The following is a 24441-nucleotide window of genomic DNA, read 5'->3' on the forward strand; positions in this document are numbered from 1 at the left end:
AAATACTTAATTCTTCTAAGAGGCTATGCACTGACCTTAAAGGTATTACCACTGCCTAAGGCATTGGGAACTATCTTCACAGCTAGTTTCTAAGTCACATAAAAACACTGAACTCCTTACTTTAACATGTATTATACACCTTGGCCATGTCTATAGTGAGTAAGAACACTCTTTTCAAATTAATACATACAGGTAAAGATACCAGTCAGGGGCTGATGGATGAGGGAAATTTCAGAAAAAAGATCATAAAACTATAGAATCAGAGAGCCAGAAAGGACCAGTGGCAGCCATCCTGCCGTCAACCTGCTGGCAGATGTCCATTCAGAATCCATTTATTCCACTCTAGTAGAAACAAACTCACTGCTTAACAAGGCAGCCCCGTCCACTGCTGGGCACCTCTTGAGTAGTCATCTCCTCTGGATGCTTCTTAGCTTAACAGCCTTCATAAATCAAATGTAGATTCCAGAATTGGATATCATGTTCCTGAAGGTTACTCAGTGAAAGGAAAACAACAGCTGCCTTGCTCTGAACACTGTTTTTTTTTTCTTTTTTGAGACAGAGTCTCACTGCGACACCCAGACTGGAGTGCAATGGCGTGATCTCAGCTCACTGCAATCTCCGCCTCCTGGGTTCAAGCGATTCTCCTGTCTCTGCCTCCCGGGTAGCTGGGATTACAGGCATGCATCACCACACCCAGCTAATTTTTGTATTTTTAGTACAGACGGGGTTTCACTATATTGGCCAGGCTGGTCTTGAACTCCTGAACTCAGGTGATCCACCTCCCTCAGCCTCTCAAAGTGCTGGGATTACAGGCGTGAGCCACTGGTGCCCGGCCTGAACACTGTATTTCTACTCCACCTATAATGCACTGACTGTTTTACAGCACTGGACTCAGCTCCCGATGAGGTTATGGTCTACCAACAGCCCCATCTCTTTTATTTAAATTAAGTATCTATCTGTTTGTTTTTAAGTATCTCCTGCTTAAATTTCACCTGTTTTAAGGCACACTGGTTCAACTTGTGTTGATATCTTTCTGAATGCCCCATCTGTGCTATTTCTCCTAGCTTTGTTGGCACTTACATATTTGACAGAGCTAGGACCAGCATCCAGCCATCCTGACTCCCAGCTTACCTCAAGGACCACAAACTATTTCTTGTGAAATCACAGAGTAGAGTGGGCAAAGGTGGAGCTCTCAGTAGTAATTTGATATTGTCTTCTGTGAAAGCCTCATGACCAGGCTGGAAAATCATGGGCAGGATGAGAATATACACAGGGGGCTTTGAAACTGAATTATTCCTAACTAGCTGTGTTTTGACTGGGAAAAATCACCATTTTCCCAGGTCTCAATTTCCTCATCAGTGAGATGAGGTTATGGGTTCAAATCTCTAAGATCCCTTTTGAACACAAAGATTCTATATTATGTCCTATGATACTAGACACTAGTCCTAGTATGTAATGTGTTCAGAAAGCAAAGTGTGTGAATGATAAGACCCAAAGAATCCAAAGTCCTTCTACTACATGCACATATGAAATCTTTAAACTCACTTTGAACACTTTGAGAAAATGCTTTGACCCAAGCATACATTTTAATAAATTTAATGTAGGTAAGAACTTCATTCATCTTCTGGACACGTTCATCCGTGGCGGCCACGCATTTTCTCCTGAAATATGCTGTGAGCCGTGATGCAAACATCTGAAAGGAAAAGCGATGCCACGCCAAATTAAAGCTCATTCAAACCTGAGAACTACCTAATCTGCTTAAGGTCATTCTCAATAAAATGAGCATATAATCCTGTTTGCTAGGATGGGCCAAATGTTATGTAGTTGTACTGTCTTTAATAAAAGTGACCTATTGAATTGTAATAAAACATTACTGAATTCTTATCTCTTTGTAAGGCAATGAAGACAAGTAAGTATTTATTCTCAATAGCGACCACAGATACTGAGTGCTTCCAAAGGGGAGGCAGGAGGGCCCTATCACTTAGCACCAACTCCAGTGCAGTGACTCAAACACTCCTATGTCAAGTGGGACAGGGCTCACCAGCTGGCCTTCTCATTCAGACTCTTTTTCATGCAAGTGACACGTTACCTCCTCTCAAGTCAAAATTCTGTCCCTATGGAGCAAGCACTATCTAGCTCTAGATTGAACTTGCTTTGAGGAAATTTCCAATCAGAGCTGCGAGACTTCAGCAATGCCTATTATAACCCAATGGAAGTAACTCGTCTCCTAAGGAGAAGCTGCCAAGATTCAGCTGGGAGGCTTACTCACCATTGCTGGGTAAAAGAGGATAAAAACAGCTGATCCCAGGAAGCCTGTTGGTCCCAGAATAATTACATTATAAATCATGCCTAAGATGGCAACAACGGGTCCTCCAGCCAGCAGGCTGCCAACGGCTGCTGCCTCAAACATCCTCTGCCCGTCGTTGGAGCAAATGTTGATGAGCTATAAGATACAAAGAGTAGTGAGGGCACCCTGCAAGGACACGGTTCATTTGTCTCAGGAGGAAGATAAAGGACAAGGCAGGGCCCTAGAGGAACGAACCTCAAGCTAGGAAGTTGCTCTCTGCTGTGAAGCAAACACCCCTCACTCACCTCACCCAGGGATTTCTCTTTAATGTTCTTTAACTTAAGGATCTTCTTAAATGCCATGGTTAGGATGGCCCCCCGCAAGCGGACACCGGTTCGGTAATTCAATGCCCAAGTCAGTGCAAGCGACCAAGACCGCACGATTTCCGTCAGAAGGAGGCCCAGGACTAACAACAAGCTGTACTGCAGGTTAGACTCTGTTGCCTGGGTATACTCCAAGAGGTGTTTCACCATGAAGGCCTACAGGGAGAAACACACACCACTGTCAACATCTCCACGGCACTCACACACAATGTCATAGTTTTATGTTAAGTTAGAAAGAGTAGGCAGCTCCACTCAGGGACCAGTGTGCAAGCAAAGCAAAACTTTAGAGGACCCAATTATTACAAGCTGCCTGCAGTAATTTACTCAGGGCACTCTGCAGGAGCCAGGTCTAATTGCAAACTTTCTTCCTTACAGGACACCATCAAAACCACTACTCTTTCTAATGTAACATAAACCTATGAATGAGCTGAAATTAACTCTAAACACATGGTCATTCAAAAGTATAGCTTTGACCTTATTCCAGTATCTCCACACATGGATACATTTCTTTACATGAAATTAAGACCTTTTTTTTGGATCGTTTCAAACGTGCTTATTTGATAAAAAGGAACAGTGTACCTACAGTTGTACTGGGGAAGAGTGAGAAGTGCATTTGCAAAACATTCCTGAAAATAAACATCGGCAGTTTAATAGTACAGAAGAGAGCAAATAAAGCAGGCTATCAAAAATCCAGAGACCCTCCCATGGGCCCGCCCCACTCCCGACTCCCTCCCAAAAATGAAAACATGTTACCTCAGGTAGCATATGTCTAACACCACCTGCAGAGGGAAGGCGGCCAGCCCCCAAGAACCACCGAGGGCCACCTCCAGCTGAGGTCCTGCAACGCCGGAGCACACACTCACACAAGGCACATTCAGCAACAGTATTAAATACCAGGAAGTGGGAAGGAATGTACTTTTATTGAAAATGAAAAAATATAAAAGTACCATCTTCAAAGAGCATCTCACAAACACTGTACAGCAGGTGAAGCATTGCAGTAACATACATTGAAACATACAGAGTCGAGTTATACAGGACTAGCCATCTAACAGGTCATCTGGCCTCCGACGGTTGTTTAACGACACACAGTAGAAATAGAGAATAGAACCCATATCTGTTTCCAGAGTCCAAAGTAGTAGATCAGGCTGACAGCACTCAATCAGTGAGGGCTCCTGAGGTTGCAATGATTCTGCAATGGAGTAGATTCTCTAGGAAAAAAGACCTTGCTGCTAAGGAAAGAGAATTAAAAACAAAACAAAACGAAAAGCTCCCCAAAGAGGTACTCTGCTCAAAATGGCTGGTGCTACTGGTGCACTAAGCTGTGAGGAATTACCTCTGCTTGGGACAGAATAAAAAATCCTAGGCCTCAAGGAAAAACTGGTGGCATCCTTCTGGGTCTTTTCAAGTCCTTGCATCTAAAAATCAATCTTGACAAAAATAAAACAAAAAACCACAACAAAAGAAAGCCAAACCAATCCCCCACCCTAAAGGAAGAAAAAAATTAATGTGAAGCCCATCCACCCTTCTACCCAGGTGCCTTATAGCAAAGGTGACTGCAGCTGTAAGTCAGAGCTGAATGACAGACAAAAATGGAGGCCAGACACCAAGGTCTGGAGGTAGCTATGCTGAATTCCAGAACCCAGACTCTCTCTGGGTTAATTTCTTGTTTTTCCTGAGATTAAATTAATACCAGATGTCCACTAGGTCCTAGGAGATCCCCACCAATCAGATTTTTGCCAAGTCCCAGGAAATAACCTGATCAAATAGGAGACTTCACGTTCCAAGAACTACTGTATTCCACCTCTCCCCTCCCTCAGATTTTTAGGTTTATATCCATTGCTTGGGTCAGCACTGTATACAGCCGGGTTGCTGGTTTACTAGCAAGAAGATTGGCTTCTTTTCCAGTATGCAATCCAAAATGTGGAACTGAGTCACAGGGCCAAAGCCCCCTTTTCCTCACGTGAAGCAACTCAGTAAGATGGCGGTGCAGTGAAGCCTGTTCCCACACACCTCGGCACTGATGGAGCAGTCTCCAAAGGAAGGCTGAAAGGACAGCAGGTGGTTGCCTTGGGCTCCTTCCTTCCCATACCTTTAGAGTGCCATTTTTCAGCACTGGGTAATAGCATCAGCGCCTCCCAGAGGGGAGGAGCAGGGAAGGTAAAAGACATAGTGAATGCTTATACTATGCGAAACTTTCAAAGGGGGGGGAAAAAGAGGAAACAGCAGATTAAAGAAGTTCCAACACATCGGGTTTTTAAATAACAATGACATTTCAAACCATTTTTTAGGGGATAAAGAAAAAAGAGGTTTTCATGAAAAATCCAACCAAAATTTAGTTTTTAAAAAGTTACAAATGTATCATTTAAATCTAAACAAACTGGAAGAAAACTTGAGACTGTTAGCATAGCTGTCTGGCTGTGGAAAGCATTCCCAGTGAATAAACATTACCTTACCTGAACTCTTGGCGAGAGATTCTGCCCAGCTTGACTCTCTCATTCTGACCGCAGAATACAGCCATCCTGAAAATTCTAAAGAACAGCTTCTGTCACTGGTTCCACTACAGAGAGACTCCCCCCAAATCCAGATCCTGACAGCACCAAGCAAGCTGCAGGTGGAGAGAGGTTGGAAGGGTGGGAAACTTACCTCTCTAAGGGTTTTACACTGTCCTTTCCCCAAAAGGCCCTCGAGCAGAGTTAGCATTCACCAAGAGAGAGCACTGCAGGAGGCGGCCTTCTCTTGCAGATCTACGGTGCGATGCTAATTCTTTATACACAGATCATAGGTGAGGCCTGGTCTTTTAGAACTGTCTTAATCCAAAAAGGCCCCAAAGCATCTCGGTAAGTGTAGCAATGTGGCTACACAGGACCACACGGTTAGAGATTCTGGTATTCCATTAACATTATTATGACTCCCGGGCACCCTGCACATATAGCGGTAGTCCACTGGTGTCACCAAAACCTTGGATCATCTTGGTGTATAAATGTCAGCATCAGCTGGCTGGCAGGTAAAAACAAACAGAACACAACAACTTGATTGTGTTTCATTTGTTCTGTGTATGGCTACCAAGGTTCGGTGAAACCCGAGCGGGGACAAGAAATAAAAATGCCGTTTTATTTGGGGAGCCCGTATGTGGGCAGTCTGTCCTTACACAGGTTTCTGTAAGAACAGACTAAGCTAGTTTGAAAGTCGTGCCAGATTAGAAAACTTGTAAAAATCTAAAACGAATGTTCCTCAAAAGGATTTAAGTCCACAGACAGGAGGTTTACTCACTGCTAGTACTAATCTCAAAACCAGACTGGTTTTTCAATTTCCAGTGAAAAAGAAACATATTAGAATTAGAGTTCCAAAAAAGGAAATGTGTATTGTTTATACTTTTAAATCTACACAAGAGACTATGGATGAGTCCATTGCTTTCTCAGCTCTAGGACAGAATCCCATGAAATAACACTGGCCTTAAGGTGCTCTTCTCTGAAAGGGCAGAGAGAAGAAAAAGCATGCTGCTGCTTTCCTATTAAAGGAGGGCTCTTAGCTTTCCCTGGCAGCTAGAACAGTTTCCTAGAGGTTAGTATCCCAGTGTTCTGCACCATAAATGAGAGATTAAGGAATACAGGGATGTTCAGGGGAGGGACTGTGAAGCCACCAAGCTGAATATGGATAGGTAGCTTTTTATTCAAAAAATAAAAAATAAAAATCCCAACAATCCACGGAATTTTTTTAGAGGGGAGCCAATGAAGTTCTTGCATTGGCCAACGGAATCAAGAAAGCCCATGATCACTTTATTCGCAAAGCCTGCATATGGTGCTACCCAGAGGAAAGAATTCTATGAGATCAGAGCAGCCACCAGCCCTGTAGTGAAACAATGACAGAAGCTCTTCTTGGGGGAAGCTGGCTCTATGAAAATGTTTGCCATTTTGGTAAATTACATAACACAACATTTCAGTTACATGGTCCTTCTTACTTAAAACTTTTATATAAAGTATGTTAGTTGGTCAATTATTAATAATATAGAAACCCAATACCAGAAAAGTAGTGTTCTCTGCTTCAGAAAAGAGATCAAAACTTTAACAAGAGGCATCAAACGTTAAAAAAATAAAAACAAAAACAAAACTGCAAATTAGTTTTACCTAATCGCCATGCATCTTAGGCACATACTTACCAAAACCATGAACCTCCAGCTTACCCACACACGGAAAACGCACAGTACAAGCAGTACTACTGCTCCGATGCCTCAAGGCAAATGTGTAGAGAATAGATTTAATCAAGGTCTCAAGTGTAAGGCAGCACAGCAGGTGTAAGAAACAGGTGCCCAGGAAACAGAGTGAACGTCAAAGGCTCTCTTGTCTACTCTGCATCAGTACAGACTGGGGAAAACCACGGCTGCCACCCCAACGCTTGCCACACAGTCACACTATAAGCCAAACTTAAACGGACTCCAGGTCACACTCTAAAATCCTCGACAGTCCTCTAGTTTTCTCAGGGCTTATTTGCCACGGACCTGCCAAACGTGATAACTCTGCCTCCAGGCACTCAGTATGTCCCTGGCGCTGGCTCACCAGCCCGGGCCACACAACGTGCTCTCACCCACTCATAGCACTGCAAGACACATCTGCCTGCACCGACTGTCATTTCATGTCAACATATAACCGAGAGGCACAGTCCTGTGCAGAACTGGAGTCAGTTCCATTTCACCCCCGCCCAGAAGTCAAGCCAGTTCCATTTCTTCTCTGGCAACACTGCCCTTTCATCCTTCCAGCTGTTGCCAAAATCCATCGGCCCCTTTCAACAGACATCTCTAAGGCATCTCTAAGACTGCTACCTAGCCCAAAGCTGAGCACAACCCCTGCAACAGAATAAGAGTGTTAGAGCTGGCCGTGGCCGGGCCCCTGGAGACTGTCGGAAAGGATGGTTAGAACTTACTGGTCCACTGAAGCCAGCCAGCTGCGTGATCATCAGGCACACGATGGACAGGATGAGCCTGGTGCGGCAGAAGATCCACACAACCCTTCGCAGGGAAGCAGCGTCTGGCCCAACTTCATTCAGCTCTTCTTGCCACAGTCTCTCTAGTCTTAACAAGGGCACACGTCCTCGTTACACGTCTCCCCGGGGGAAAGGCACACCTAGCTCCCCGCCTGCCACCACTTTTTGTCTCCAGGTTTTGCCACCACTCATACAAGTCTCTCCTTTAAAATTATGTACATAGTCTTCACCTTCTGGGAAAAAATACCCTTCCTGGGGAACGACGCATTTACCCTGTATAGGGAGCCTCCCAGGATACAGAAAATGATGAGAGCAAAAGCCTTTCTTTCCACCCAGAAAATGATCCCTGAATGCAATTTGTGAATAAGAACTTCCTTTTTCAGGGGCCCCCAACCCTTTCTGAAGGTTCCTGTGGTAAAATGTAAAGTTGTAAACTAGATTTTAATCATGACAATCAGCTACCACAAAAATGTATTCTGTCACAAGGCAGCAACATAATCTCCCTGCAGACTCAGGAAGAGAAGCGGGGCTGAGAGAGAGAGAGAAAGCCCGTGGTTAAAACAGGATCAAAGGTGAAATAGGAGATAAAGCAAAAGAGCAAAGAGAAAGTCATCCCCAGGCCACCCGCCCTCCACTGGACAGCTCGGCTCTTTAAAGACACAGAGCTGTGGACTTCACACTCCTAGCTCAGGCCCTGCCCACCCGGCACGGGGGAGATGAGGGTGGACCAGAGGCGCCTACCTTCTGCAGTTCACGTCAGAAGACTCGTGCTTGGACAGAGACCACACGTCTTCCATTGACAGCTCCCCCTTCTTGTGGGCCACACGGGCCAGAGAAGAAAGCCACGAAAAAGTCATACAGGAAAAAAGCCCAGCATTGTCCACTGGGTGCTGGTGTCTAAGGAGAGAAAACCGAAATCACAAAACTATCAACACGCGCGGAGAGGGCAGCCCATGTTTAAAAGACACTGTTTAGTGAACACAGCTCTTGACTAAAGACCGGTCTCCCCAGCTGATCTAATCTTGGCCTGAATGTTCTAAAATAGCTTTGATGGGCTGGGTGCAGTGGCTCACGCCTGTAATCCCAGCACTTTGGGAGGCCGAGGTGGGCAGATCATAAGGTCAGGAGATTGAGACCATCCTGGCCAATATGGTGAAACCCCGTCTCTACTAAAAATACAAAAAAATTAGCTGGGCTTGGTGGTGGTGCACGCCTGTAGTCCCAGCTACTCAGGAGGCTGAGGCAAGAGAATCGCTTGAACCCAGGAGGTGGAGGTTGCAGTGAGCCGAGATCGTGCCACTGGCGACAGAGCAAGACTCCATCTCAAAAGAAAAAAAAGAAAAAAGGCCTTTGATGCTTCACTGTCATCACCCAGCAGGGCGTCTTACTTGGAAGTAGTCCGGATGGGCTTCAGAGCACTCAAGCCATGATGGTACTTTCCCTTGGGATGCTCCTCATCCAGGATTCTGAGCTGAGAATGCATGGAGACATCCAGAGAGAGGCCCTCGGCTCGGGCTGCTGTTTCCAAGGCATCTTGGCATTCCAACTGTTCCAGCAGATAGGGAGAAAGGCAAGAGCACAGTTAATACACAGGCGAAAGGCAAATGGAACTGATGAAACAGCTCAAACTGCAACCTGGACTCATCTTAACTGAGAAATTCCAAGCAAGGATCAGGAGGTTAAACACTAACTTTGTATGATTTGAACCCATTGGGGAACATTAAGCTAGATATTTAAAATTTTTAAACGGTTTTCTTTTTTTTAGCATCTTTAGGTTTTACAGAAAAACTGATCAGATAGTACAGAGTGTTCCCATATACCTCTGTACCTCCCCTGTCCTCCTCATCTGTTTTTCCTATTATTAACATCTTCCATTAGTGTGGTACCTTTGTTACAATTGATGAGCCAATACAGATTCATTATTAACTGAAGTCCATAGGTTACATTAGGGTCCGCTCTTTGTTTTTTTGGGTTTTTTTGAGATAGAGTCTCGCTCTGTCACCCAGGCTGGAGTGCAGTGGCACAATCTCGGCTCACTGCAACCTCCATCTCCCGGGTTCAAGTGATTCTCCTGCCTCAGCCTCCGGAGTAGCTGGGATTACAGGGATGTGCCACCATGCCTGGCTAATTTTTGTATTTTTAGTAGAGGTGGGGTTTCACCATGTTGGTCAGGCTGGTTTCGAACTCCTGACCTCATGATCCACCTGCCTCGGCCTCCCAAAGTGCTGGGATTACAGGCATGAGCCACCGTGCCCGGCCCTGATTTTATTTTATTTTATTTTTGAGATGGAGTCTTGCTCTGTTGCCCAGGCCGGAGTGCAGTGGCATGATCTTGGGTCACTGCAATCTCAGCCTCCCCGGTTCAAGCAATTCTTGTGTCTCAGCCTCCGAGTAGGGGGGTTACAGGCGTGCACCACCATGCCCAGCTAATTTTTATATCTTTAGTAGAGATGGGGTTTCACCATGTTGGCCAGGATGGTCTTGATCTCTTCACCTCGTGATCCGCCCACCTCAGCCTCCCAAAGTGTTGGGATTATAGGTGTGAGCCGCTGCACCCGGCTTATGGACCACTCTTTGTGTTCTATGTTCTAAAATTTACATTTTTATTACCAAATGTTTTATCTTCTGTTTCCCAATATGGATTGAGAGTCAATTATTTCACTACTAACTGCAAATCTGATTGCCCATTTTCTATGACAAAAATTTCCATCAGCCCCAATTAAACAGCCCTGCCATGCAGAAAGAGCCCGGATGTACACGTGCCTTCCCTGTCGCATCAGCAGCAGGGAGAACAGAACGTGAGTTCTCATCCTGGCTGCACAGCTGAAGAGCTCTACACTTCCCTGCAGCATGCGACAAAGGATCTCATGAGCTGAAATATAAAGTTACATGTATTTACTAACTAGAAAGCGTATAAATGTTCGTTAATTAGATTAACAAAACTGCATGCAAAAGTGCATTCTAAGTCTCACTGTAGCAGAAGAGCGTGGGTCAAGAATCTAGACACACTTATCCCCCGTTTACTCTAAAAGCAACTCAAACGTTTATGCTTTCCTTTTGTAGAAGCAGAAGCTTCATTTTCCTCAATTTCCTTATCTTCCTTTTCTCTCTTAGCAGTGAAAGTCACCTTATTACAAATATTTCCAGCAATTATTGTGAAATAGTAAAAAACAGATCTCAGCTGGGCATGGTGGCTCACACCTGTAATCCTGACACTTTGCAAGGATCAGTTGAGCTCAGGAGTTCAAGACCACCCTGGGCAACACAGCAACACACCATCTCTACAAAAAGTAAAAAAATCAGCCAGGCATGGTGATGCATGCCTGCAGTACCAGCTACTTGGGAGGTGGAGGCAGGAGGATCACTTCAGCCCAGGAGTTGGAGGCTACAATGAGCTATGATCGCACCACTGCACTCCAGCCTGGGTGACAGAGCAAGACTCTGTCTCTAAAAGAAGGAAAAAACAACAACAACAACAACAACAACAAAAAACAAGGAGAATACATCCCCAAATCAAGAAAAAGTTAAGTGGTTTAGCACCTAACACACCAAGCCTTATACGAAGCAGTTGATTTTTATACATCACCTCTTTTCCCACCAAAGAACAGAGGGAGCTTAAACTAACAGAACTGAACAGGTAGAATTTTGTATACAGGGGTCAGCTGGATGCCTGGGCAGATCAAACACAATAGCTTTAGTTCACAGCACAGTTAAGTATCTTTAGATAACTTCCTGGTATTAGGAAAGCACATAGCCCTGCAAAGCACACTCCTTTCCTTTTGTCAAAGGCAAGTCAGACCAGTTTCAAGAGAATAATGGTACAACATGACAGGAGTCAACAAGAAACAAACTCGCTCTTATCTGAAGTCCTTATGTATAAGGTCAACACTTAATTTAGTGGTTAGGGACTACGGCACTTGATAATGAACTGAGGACTGCTGAGATTTAAGTATATTACAAAGGTTTTTCTTACCTATAAGCTGCATATAACCACAAGGGGAAGGAAAAAAACTCCTGGATTGAGAAAGGAGAAAGATACACTAAAAATACAAGCACACCTACTTTAAGTGAGTAGAAACTGGGAATCTGTACAGAGTAGGTACAGAATGTTACAGGGACCAACCTTATTTGGATATCCAAAGCTTCAGAAGATGACAAAAGATCTGAAAAATGTCACTTCAAATACATTGCCAAAATGGACTATACATTGGGCTATAAAGCAAACCTCAACAAATCTCAAGATTGACATCATGTATACATGCACTCTGACCACTTTAGGATTTAATTAGAGCTCAGTAACAAAGATTTTTAAAATATCTGAATGTTCAGAAATTATGCAATATACTTCTAAGTAATGTAAGTGAAAGAAGACATCAAACAGGCGTGACAATTTGTACCTCTATAATCGCAACTTCTCAGGAGGCTGAGGTGGGAGGATTGCTTGACCTCAGGAGTTTGAGGCTGCAGTGAACTATGATCTCGCCACTACACTCCAGACTGGGCAACAGAACAAGACTCTATCTCTTTAAATTAATAAATAAAAAGAAGGCATTAAATGGAAACCAGAACATATTCTGTGCTAAACAGTATGAAACTGCAATACATCAACATCTCTGGGATGCAGCTAAAACAGAGAATAAGGAGAGATTTTCATCGCTTTCAAAGCATATACGCCTGTAATCCCAGCACTTTGGGAGGCCGAGGCAGGTGGATCATGAGGTCAGGAGATCGAGACCATCCTGGCTAACATGGTGAAACCCCATCTCTACTAAAAAAAAAATACAAAAAATTAGCCAGGCGCCATGGCAGGCGCCTATAGTCCCAGCTACTCGGGAGGCTGAGGCAGGAGAACAGCATGAACCCGGGAGGCGGAGCTTGCAGTGAGCCAAGATAGCGCCACTGCACTCCAGCCTGGGTGAAAGAGCAAGACTCTGTCTCAAAAAAAAAAAAAAAAAAAAGAAGAAGAAAAAGAGAAAAATCAATGCTTTAAGCTAGGGATTGACAAACATTTTCTGTAAAAGGCCAGAGGTAAATATTTTAAGTTTTGTGGGCTAAGAGGCAAAATCAAAGATATTAAGTAGGTACTCCTACTACAAGAGAAAACAAATCTCCACAAAATGTTGACACAATTCAGATTATAATAATTGAGTACAATTTTTTGTAATACAGGTCTCCTGATGAGAAGAATGAAATTCTTTTATGGGGGAATAACATTTCACTTAACTGGGGTTTAAAATAGTTTTCCCTTTCATCAAAATTGATTGCAAATCTTCATCTATGAATGCTGATTTGCAATGAGATTCTACAATTCCACTTTTGCAAATGTCTTCACGAAGGTACTGCCGGACTGGGTGCAGTGGCTCACACCTGTAAGCCCAGCACTTTGGGAGGCCAAGGCAGGCACACTCCTTAGGTCAGGAGTCTGAGACCAGCCTGGTCAACATGGTGAATCCCCATCTCTACTAAAAATACAAAAATTGGCAGGGTGTGGTGGCACACACCTGTAGTCCCAGATACTTGGGAGGCTGAGGTAGGGGGATCTCTTGAACCAGGGAGGCAGAGATTGCAGTGAGTTAAGATTGTGCCACTGCACTCCAGCCTGGGAGACAGAGCAAGACCCTGTCTCAAAAAAAAAAAACCAAAAAACAAACAAACAAAAAATCAAAGACAGGAACTTCCAAATACTGAGCTAAATCCAGGAATATACACTTTTAATTGAGCCTTTTATCTCATGGAAGACATTATAGAATTCTATTAGATTCCTCTCTTGACATTTACCTTTATCATGTCATTACACTGCAGATTAATCACTTTCAATGGAAAGTTATGTGGAAGCGACTAAATGCCACAGTTAAATGGATTATTTCTATGTGGCAAAATATATATAACATAAAATTTGCCATTTTAAGTGTATAGAATTCAGAGGCATTAATTATATTCACAACACTATACAACCATTGCCACTATTTCCAAAATACATGGATCTTGAAATATGGAAATTTGCTTCATACATCATCGAGGTCTAAAAAAGGCTGCTAGAACTGTAATTTCGGTTTGAAAAATATATCCACTACAAATTTGTACTGGAATGGAGATCTCACTTTTTTTTTTTTTTTTTTTTTTGAGACAGCATCTCGCTCTGTCACCCAGGCTGGAGTGCAGTGGCGCAATCTTGGCTCACTGCCATCTCCGCTTCCCGGGTTCCAGCAATTCTCTTGCCTCAGCCTCCCAAGTAGCTAGGATTACAAATGCCCACCACCACACCCGTCTAATTTTTGTATTTTTAGTAGAGATGCCATTTTGCCCAGGCTAGTCTCAAACTCCTGACTTCAAGTGGAGATCTCACTTCTTGTTTAACTTTTGACAGCACAACAAGTATATAAAGCAGCTTGACATTATTTATGATTCAAATATTAGTTGTCATTGAAATTACTTGACCACAGTACCATTTTACATTCCCACTAGCAATGGATGAGAAATCTAGTTTCCCCACATCCTCACCAGTGCTTGGTATTGGCATTTTCCCCCCACAAGACAGAGTCTTGCTCTGTCGCCCAGACTGGCGTGCAGTGGTGCAATCTCGGGTCACTGCAACCTCCGCCTCCCAGGTTCAAGCAATTCTCCTGCCTCAGCCTCCTGAGTTGCTGGGATTACAGATGCCCGCCACCATGCCTGGCTAATTTTTCTATTTTTAGTAGAGACGGGGTTTCACCATGTTGGTCAGGCTGGTCTCGAACTCCTGACCTAGTGATCCGCCTGCCTTGGCCTCCCAAAGTGCTGGGATTACAGGCATGAGCCACCGCGTCTGGCCAGTATTGGCATTATATTTTATTTTAGCCATTCTAATAGGTGTGGTATGGTATCTTATTGTGGTTTTAATTTGTACTACCCTACTGGTGAACGAATAATGTTTAACATCTGTACTTATATGTCACCCCTACATTCTTTTTGCTGAAGTGTCTGTTCAAGTCTTTTGCCCATTTTCTATGTTTTTTTTTTTTTTTTAAGACAAGGTCTTGCTCTGTTGCCCAGGCTGGGAGTGCAACGGCGTGATCATGGCTCATTGCAGCCTTGAACTCCCAGGCTCAAGTGATCCTCCCACCTCCCAAGTAGCTGGGACTACAGGCACGTGCCACCACACCCAGCTAATTATTTTTATTTTGTGGAGACAGCACTATGTTGCCCAGGCCGGTCTTGAACTCCTGGGCTCAAGCGATCCTCCCACCTTGACCTCCCAAAGTGCTGAAATTACAGCTTATTTTCTAAGTGAAATTTTTTTATTATTATTGAGTTTAGCAAGTTCCTTATATATTCTGGATTAAAGTTCTTTGTCATATGATTTGCAAATATTTTCTCCCATTTTATGGCCATGTTTCATCCTCCTAATTAGGGCCATTTATGAAGCAAAAGTTTGTAATTTTGAAGTCTAATTTACCAATTTTTTCTTTTACAATTGTGCTTTTAGTGCCATGCCTAAGAACTCTTCTTTCAACCCCCAAGTCATGAAGATTTTCTCCTATGTGCTCTCTTAAAAGTTTTATAGTTTTACATTTTATATTTAAATCTATGGTTCATTTTCAGTTAATTTTTGTATAAAGTGTAAGGTTTCCATAAAGGTTCACTTTTTTGCCTACAGGTGTCCAATTGTTCTAATACCATGTGTTGAAAAGATTACCATTTCTCCAGCAAGGTGCTCTGCACTTACGTCGAAAAGTTGGCCATGCCCGTGTGAGTCTATTTCTAGACTCTATTTCATTGATCTATTTGTCTGTCCCTACACTGATACTACTGACTTGATTACTGTAGCTATAAACTAAGTCTTAAAATTGGATAGTGTGATGCCTTCAACTTTATCCTTCCTTTTCAAAATTGTTTGAGCTATTCTAGTACTTTTGCTTTTCCAGGTGAACCAAGTTCAAGAGTTAGAAGGGTTTTATAAACATCTTTTGATGTCTGAGAAGCATCAGAAGAGGAAAACTTGGCATGCAATCCATCAGTATGTTTACATGAGCATGGCATATTAGCATTAATAGGAAACCAGAATCTTCACAGATTTCAGCCATTCTTTCCACAAATAACTTACCAAGTGCCTCCTATCTGTAAGACTATTCCAGATGGGGGGAACCAAAAAAATGCCAATTCCTATGTGTATAACACACTAATTTCATTTTCTTCATTTCTAAAATGCCTAGTGACAGTTTTCACTAAAACCTATTCATAGAAAAGTAAATGGACTTAATAATATTTTTAAAATCCTCTGATTGCAAGGTTTTTGTTCCTTTTACTATATATAACTATGTCATGTTACACCACCTCCTAGGTAGTAAGTTACTTTCTGTATTGGAAAACATCAAATTCAAAGGCTCTTTTTAAAAAGATTCAAATGAAAGCTGCCAGGCAAGCCTTCATTCCCCAGGTTTCTCATGAGTACTGCAGTGGCACTACTGATGGCAGAGACTTGGGGCTCTCCTGCTGCCTTTGGTTTTAGAAAAAGGCACTCGGTGCAATTTTATCCTGACAAACCCCCATAAAAGTGGTTGAAATAGCACTAATCTCAGAATTCTCAGGTAACAAAGCATGGAGTAGAAATTCTCACAGTAAGAGGATGGAAAAGTCTATACTGTTGATCGAAAAGAATCAAACCTTGCTACTCTAAGCAATGAACTTTCCAAGTCACATCCTGTCCCTGCTATTCTTTCCTAAACGTTTTCCCAAATTGTCAATCTTGTTGTCATATCTTTACACATTGCCCAAGTCAGGAAAATGAAATATCTGACAGAAATACAGGATATGATATAGGATCTTCTCTTTTGAAGAACCACTGTCCCACTCCATATCTGCACCTACCTCCTTCAGAGACAGGTCTCTCAAAACAATAAGCAACAGATATTCAGCTGTTGGCAAGAACTCTCAAATGTTAACATGAAAAATAAATAAAAAATAAAAACAAGAGAAAATAATTCTCTTACTCCAACAAAACTATTTTTTCTTATGGCCTTAAAGTATGAAGATCTCCATAGGCAGAATTTTCCCACAGCTGGAAGCCATAGCAAATACAGTGATTTCAAACATGAATTTTAGAAGACAGATACAGATTTAAGCTTCAGTTGACTCATTTTTACAACGGTACATGCACCTATCACATAGGGATGAGAGGAATTAATGGGATAATTAAAAGTGCTTAGCAAAATATTGGGTATATAATAAACATTCAATACATGTTAGCTATATTATCCCAATTTACCTAGCCAATAAATTTAGGGTCTGTCTCAACTATTTCTTCTTTCCTTTAGTTTTCCCTGGCTCTTTCAAGGTCGGGGAACTTATTTCCTTCCTCCTATGTCTTCCCTGTACCTACACCACCACAGCAGGATGCTTCTGGTAAGAGCTCCTAGAGGGCAAGCTGTCTTCCTCTTGTTTGTATCCCTGGCCTCTGGCATAGTGGAGAGTTTGGCACCCAGTATTCAAATGTCAACGAAAACACCTGCAAAATACCTTTACCTTACATTCTACATATCATCAATTAATGCTACATGATGTACCACTGAGGTGATCTTACCCATTCCACTTCTGTTTAGATTCTCTAGCTGTTTTGCTTATTATTATTTTTGTCTGGGACAGGATTTTGCTCTGTCACCCAGGCTGGAATGCAGTGGCACAATCATAGCTCACTGCGGCTTTGACCTCCCTGGCTCAAGCAATCTCCCACCTCAGCCTCCATAGTAGCTGGGACTGCAGGCATGCACTACCACCATGTCTGGCTAATTTTTTTATTTTTTTGTAGAGATGGGTTCTATGTTGCCAAGGCTGGTCTTGAGCTGGGCTCAAGCAATCAATCCTCCATTCTTGGCCTCCGAAAGTGCTGGGATTACAGGTGTGAGTCACCACACCCAGCTTTCGCTTATTATTAATAGTATAATATACAATTATAGTTTTATTTTTCTCCTTCTGGATTACTTAGGATAAATTCTATCACTGGGGTTACAGGATTAAAAAAATGTAGCTTCTAGCAATTAGACTTCTACCCAGTTTGCCCTAATTAACTTTATTACAGGATGTGCTCCAGTATTATTGCAAAAGAGAATTGCTATTAACTTTGGTACTTTCACTTCTATTTTGTGGACCTCAGGTTGTCTTGACATTAGCAAGAAATAAAGTAAGCTATAGCAATCTTCCTTGTGTACAGCCAAATCTCACGACTAGTATGCATTTATAAAGGCAAGCTTTTCACTTAAAGGTAATTAAGAAAATTTATACAAATTTATAACAAACCAACATAGCATGTACTATGTGCCAGACACTGTTTTAAATGGTTTACAGATATTAACTAATTTAATCCTCATAACAACCCTCTGAGGTAGGTATTAGTATCCCCGTTTTACAGCTAAGGAAACTGAGGCACACTGATGTTAGGTCACAGCAGGGATTTCAATCCAGCCTTGAGCTAAGGCTTTTAATCACTATGCTATGGGCCTGTCAAAAAAAACAAAAAAACAAAACCAAGCAAATAAACCGTAACTGTACAAAATGATCCCAGGTATACCTCACAAACGGCTCTTCTTTCTTCCCCAGGGTGAATACCAGATTAAGATAAACAATGACTCAGGGCCAGGCGTAGTGGCTCACGCCTGTAATCCCAGCATTTTGGAAGGCTGAGGTGGGCGGATCACCTGAGGTCAGGAGTTTGAGACCAGCCTGGCCAATATGGTGAAACCTCATCTCTACTAAAAATACAAAAATTAGCCGGGCATGGTGGCACATGCCTGTAGTCCCAGCTACTCGGGAGGGTGAGACAGAAGAATTGCTTGAACCTGGGAGGTGCAGGTTGCAGTGAGCAGAGATCACGCCACTGAACCCCAGCCTGGGTGACAGAGGGAGACTCTGTCTCAAAAAAAAAAAAAAAAAAAAAAGAAACATAAAATAACAGCATCTTTATACTAACCTGCCAGTAACTGCACAGATGTCTCCCACTTGTAACTAACTATATGCTTGGATGGCTAACTTCTCTTCCTCTCTAGGCTTCCTAAAAAAGCTCACATGGCCGAGCATGCCAGGAAAAAAAAGTATGTCTATTTAAAGGTAAAAATAAATATTTTCTACCACAGTTAACATTCCATAAAGTGAGTTATCAACATTCTAAGGTTGAATGGATTAAAAATGGCAATGAACCAAGAGAAAAGACTTAATATATTCAAGCTATAAGGGCTTACTATACAAAAGCATAAATAATATAACAAGGTAGGGAATCATGAATCAGTGAATATTGTTGGGACAAATAAATACCAGATTGGGCCAGGTGCAGTGGCTCACACCTGTAATCTCAGCACTGGGAGGCCAAAGTGGGAGGATCGCTTGAGCCCAGGAGTTCGAGACCAGCCTGGGCAACAAAGTGAGAACCCATCTATATACAACATTTTTTAAAACTAGCTGGGCACGGTGGTGCACACCTGTGGTCCAGCTACATGAGAGGCTAAGGCGGGAGGATCCCTTGATCCTGGTAGGTCGAGGGTACAGTGAGCCATGATTGCACCTCTGCACCCCAGCCTGGGTGACAGAGACAGTCACCCACATCTTACGTACTACCTACCTTCCTACCAACTAACCAGATTGGAGATGAATTAATTGAGATTCAGGTTTCACATCATACATTAATCTATCTGGAATTAACCTCCCAAAAATTACATTAAAAATGATGACATAAATTATACAGCATACTTAGTCCAGCTATGATGGGGGACAGCCTCCATTTACCCCCAACAAGCAGAAATGTATCAAAGGGAAGAGAGGTTCAAACATGAAAAGGAAACTTTTTTGCGTAAGGAAATTAGCATTAAGAGAAGGGAAGATAAAGCTAAAGAAGTGACCAAGTGGCTGGGCGCGGTGGCTCACACCTACAATCCTAGCACTTTAGGAGGCTCACACCTATAATCCCAGCACTTTGGGAGGCTGAGGCGGGCAGATCGCTTGAGCCCAGGAGCTTGAGACCAGCCTGGGCAACATGATGAAACCCCGCCTGTACAAAAAAATACCAAAAAGGTACACCGTTAGCCCCAGCTACTAAGGAAGCTGAGGTGGGAGGATCGCTTGAGCCAGGACCATCGGGCTGCAGTGAGCCAAGATCATGCCACTGCACTCCAGCCTGGGTGACAGACTGAGACCCTGTCTCTAAATAAATAAATAAATAAATAAATAAATAAAAATAAGTAACCAAGTAACTAACATAATAATATATTTCAAGTAGTGGACTTATACTGAAAAAGTAAAATACAGTATTTTTTTCATCCATTCATTCAACTAGTCCTTACTGAGGGCCTACTATGTGCCAGGCACTGTTCTAGATACAGGAGAGAACACACAGACCCAACATCACCAATCGAGAAATACAAATTAAAGATACAACCATATATGCCTTAAAAGAGATAAAATCTAATATGGAAAAGAAAATGCAATATGGAAAGGAGGGAAATATAGACAAACATACACGGTCTGAACATTAAACTGATTTTTAATATGCTACCAGCAGGGATGCAGGAGAGCAAACTGGTAATATGTAATACTACATACTCTGTGTCTCCATAATTTTACTGCATAAAGGAAAATCTTCCAAAGGAAAAAACCATTAAACCCAACAGCTTACAGGGATCTAAATGCTTAATACAAAATCAATGGCTAAACTACAGTAGATCAACACTCTAGCTCAGCACTGTCCAACAGAAATATAATGCAAGCTGCAAACGTAAGCCATATAATGTAATTTAAATTTTTCTAGTAGCCACACTTAAAAAGCAAAAAGTAGGCAGGGTGCAGTGGCTTATGCCTGTAATCACAACACTTTGGGAGGCTGAGGTGGGAGGATGGCCTCAGGCCAGGAGTTTGAGACTAGTCTGTGTAACCCTCCAAGACCCCATCACTACAAAAAATTTAAAAGTTAGCCAGGCATGGTGGCATGAGATTGTAGTCCTAGCTACTCAGGAGGCTGAGGCAGGAGGATCACAGGAGCCCAGGTGTTTGACGCTGCAGTGAGCCATGATCATGCCACCGCACTACAGTCTGGGTGACAGAGTGAAACCCTGACTCTAAAAATAAAAAGTAAAAGGTAAATTAATTTAAATAATATATTTCATTTAACCCAATAAAAAGTATTATCTTTTTTTAACATATAATCAGTGTGAAAAATTATTAGGTATTTTACAAACGAGGTATTTCTTTTTTTGTACTAAGTCTCTGAAATCAGGTATTTTATGCTTACAGCACATCTCAGTTCAGACTGGCCACAGGTCAAATGCTTAATAGCCACAATAGTACTGTGTCACACGGTGCAGCCCAGGAGTTCACAAGTGAGGTGTTTTGCTTGCCCAGAGGACATGTGGCAATATCTGGAGATGTTTGAGGGGTGCTACCAGCTGTAGCAGGTAAAGGCCAGGGATGCTGCTGAACATCCTACAATGCACAGGATAGCCCTCACAACAAAGAATTATGTGGCCCAAAATGTCAATAGTACTAAGGTAACCCTAGATAGCTGTAAGAACTAACACAGTTAGTACTGATATAGGCTGACCTAGAGGAATGTATTTTATGAGGCCATTTGTTTTTTGTTATGATGCTTTCAATTCCTTTTACAAGTAACTTTTTAAAGCTTCCCCTGAAACAAGATGAGGGGACCCATTTCTCTTAAGGAGCACAGCACACTGAAAGGCTGTCAGTGGCCAGACAGCCCGGCCACACAGAAAGGCATCCACAGCAGCTGCTTTGTCTCAAAGGGAAAAATACTGGCAGATCTAGGAGCTGAGAAAAATATTAAACGAGGAAGTATGACTGCCATTTATATCTTCCCCATGACTATGTGACTAGGAGACTCAGCATTTTTCCTACCAAGGTAATAGCAATGGGGCAGGAGTAAGGTCACAGGGAAGCTAAAAAGGGACAATGAAGTTCAGATTCTGCCAGGTGGGGTGGCTCATGCTTGTAATCCCAGCATTTTGGGAGGCCAAGGCGGGAGGATCACCTGAGGTTGGGAGTTCGAGACCAGCCTGGCCAACATGGTGAAATCCCGGTCTCTACTAAAAATACAAAAATAAGCCGGGCGTGGTGGTGCATGCCTGTAATCCCAGCTACTCGGGAGGCTAAGGCAGGAGAATTGCTTGAACCAAGGAGGCAGAGGGTGCAGTGAGCCAAGATCATGCCACTGCACTCCAGCCTGGGCAACAGAGCCAGACTCCATCTCAAAAAAAAAAAAAAAAAAAAAGAAAAACAAAAACAACAATAACAAAAAGCAATTCAGATTCTATCAAGGTTCAAACAAAGATCAGGGAAACACATATTCATAGACACCTCTGGTATGAAAAACAGGTAACGTTCGATGCATAAGCAGACAGATCTGCTCTTGCAAAAGACGCCTCTGCGGCCCTAACACCATTCTCAGGCCTCAGACAATCAGCGCACCTATCACACCCCACGGCCACCACTTCTCCAGCTGTCCCATCTCATTTTAACAGGCTGCCAGAGCAAATGCCTGCTGACAGGGCAACCAAGGGCTTTTCCCCTGCACGGAGCCTCTGGGACAGATACCAGGGGCCAGAAATCATTCTCCGTCTCAACAATCCAATCCCTTCCTGACGGCCGAACAACAGCAGGGTAGCCTTCCTAATAAGCCTCGGGCTGAGGATTCAACCAAGTTGTTCCTGAAGGCAGAGACTGCAGGTGTCAACTGGCAACAGAGAGGTACCTCGGTTTCCAAGGGGGTTAAAGGCTGCCTGCTCCTGGCTGGCACACCCCTCAAAGAAAGCGGTACCTGGGGCACAATCGGAATCAACAGGCCTCAGATCTCACAACACTGTCTTCCTCTCCTCTCCTCATTCACAAGACCTTAAGACAAACAAAGAGAATGGGCGCCTCTTCGAATACATCCTTCTGGCCAAGAAAACCATTTCTACAGATGTCCCAGGCCCACACAGCCTTTATGACAAACATCTAGAAAGACAAACTTTTAAGGGGAACTGTTGTGCCACCAGATACACTTCTTAAGGGACTCAGAATATTAGAAATTAAATTTAAAAGTGAATTAAAATTCACTTTTAAATTTTAAAAGATCAAAAACTGACATACTCCCAAGACCGGCTGACTTCAGGCCTTCTCGCTCTTCCTAATCTCCAACAAGTTAAAGAAACCTACCAAGCACGTTTCCTCTCCAATTCCCACCACATCCTTACTCCCCAGTGGGTTGTTATCACAGCCCTGACCATCTTAAGCTCTTCCCTTAAGAACTTCCAAATAGTACATTTCAGTCAAGAGGATCAGCAAAATTCTAGAACCCAACCTATATGGGGAAGAAGCAGAATACAAAAGAAAGAGCTGTTATTCCAAGTCAGGGAAGCTGCTAAACTCAGTCCTATCACTCAGCAGCTATGCTACACTGAGAAAAGAATTAACTCCAGCATCAGCTCACTTATCTGTAGCTGTGCTATGTTACTCTCAAGCCGACGATCAGCTAGCAATATAATTCACAAACATACCTTCACCACCACGGTAAAACAGGTATTTGTCTGCAGTTGATAATCTAGCATTACTCCATAATCACCAGGAATTTGAGGGCTTTCAGTTGTTTCATAAGCTAAATTCCAAGGAACTTATTCAAAGTTCCTATTACATTGGGTCTAAGATTAACTTTGTTAATACCATGGTAAAGTTTCAAAGGATTAAACTGAAAATGAATCACGGGGGTAAAAGGGGATTTACAGGAAACACTTGGAGCCATTGGGTGAGGGGAGAGAAAAGACTTTATTCCATGAGATCTAGAGATTCCCAGCACTGCCTACCTACTAGAATCACCAGGGGAGTTTTAAAACAATACCGATGTCTGGGTTCTACCCCAGAGACTGATTTAATCGGTCTGGAATAGGACCCCAACATTCGTATTTGTTGAACGTTCTTCAAGTGATGTTAACATTCAGCCTGGCCTGAAAACCACTGATTTAGAGTTGTGAATATTGGTCTTTTGCATTTGACAAAATCCCTTCAACAAGATTTTCAGGCTTTAGCTAAAAACAAAAAAACAAAAAAGCAAAAACAACAAAAAAAAGGCCAGGTGTGGTGGCTCACACCTGTAATCCCAGCACTTTGGGAGGCTGAGGCAGGTGGATCACTTGAGGTCAGGACTCGAGACCAGCCTGGCCAACATGGTGAAATCCTATCTCTATTAAAAATGCAAAAATTAGCCAGGCATGGTGGTGCACACCTGTAATCCCAGGTACTTGGGAGACTGAGGGCAGGAGAATTGTTTGAACCTAGAAGGCAGAGGTTGCAGTGAGCCGAGATCATGTCACTGCACTCCAGCCTGGGTGACAGAGAGAGACTCCGTCTCAAAAAAAAAAAGGCCAAAACATAATTTGTAAATAAAACTTCCTCCAGTGCCTAACACAATGGGTGTTAAATGCTTAGTACAAGGCTTTCTGACTTCCATCATGTGACCACCGTACTGCAGAGCAGGCCAGAACTGCTGATCACCGTGAGAAGCAAACACAAAGGTTAGGGGCTGAGCAGTTTGGCTATTTTTCTACTGTGAGACACAACATTTAAGAAAACTAAGTGACTGCTCAATATCATACCTGCATAATACCAAATAAAAGTAAACAGAAGGTTGTCAAGTTCACAGGATTCGTTAAAAAGCCAAACAACTATAACCATTTATTGTAACCCATTCTGTGTAGTTTATCTCTAAAAGCCTGAGTGTGTCTATTTCCACCACATAAATATAGATTTCATAATAACATACAAATCCTTTTTAGCGAGATTTGC

At 42.7% G+C, this 24441-nt stretch overlaps 1 protein-coding gene across 8 annotated transcripts in view; it reads right to left on the reverse strand.

Annotated features, from left to right (window-relative positions):
• ABCC5 (ATP binding cassette subfamily C member 5) overlaps positions 1 to 24441 on the reverse strand; it is a 96064-nt gene that overhangs the window by 58648 nt on the left and 12975 nt on the right. For 4 of the 8 annotated variants that reach the window (XM_032171742.2, XM_058426489.1, XM_058426487.1 and 1 more), the window contains exons 3-8: positions 9036 to 9193; positions 8389 to 8544; positions 7588 to 7735; positions 2593 to 2826; positions 2270 to 2443; positions 1546 to 1693 (exon numbers count right to left, since the gene is read on the reverse strand). In XM_032171742.2, coding sequence (XP_032027633.1) covers positions 1546 to 1693; positions 2270 to 2443; positions 2593 to 2826; positions 7588 to 7735; positions 8389 to 8544; positions 9036 to 9193 — 1018 coding nt within the window. The other 4 variants (XR_009209339.1, XM_032171743.2, XM_058426490.1 and 1 more) reach the window with 4 other exon arrangements.

Source organism: Hylobates moloch, unplaced genomic scaffold, assembly GCF_009828535.3.
Source record: "Hylobates moloch isolate HMO894 unplaced genomic scaffold, HMol_V3 SCAFFOLD_13, whole genome shotgun sequence".
Classification (NCBI taxonomy): Eukaryota; Metazoa; Chordata; class Mammalia; order Primates; family Hylobatidae; genus Hylobates; species Hylobates moloch.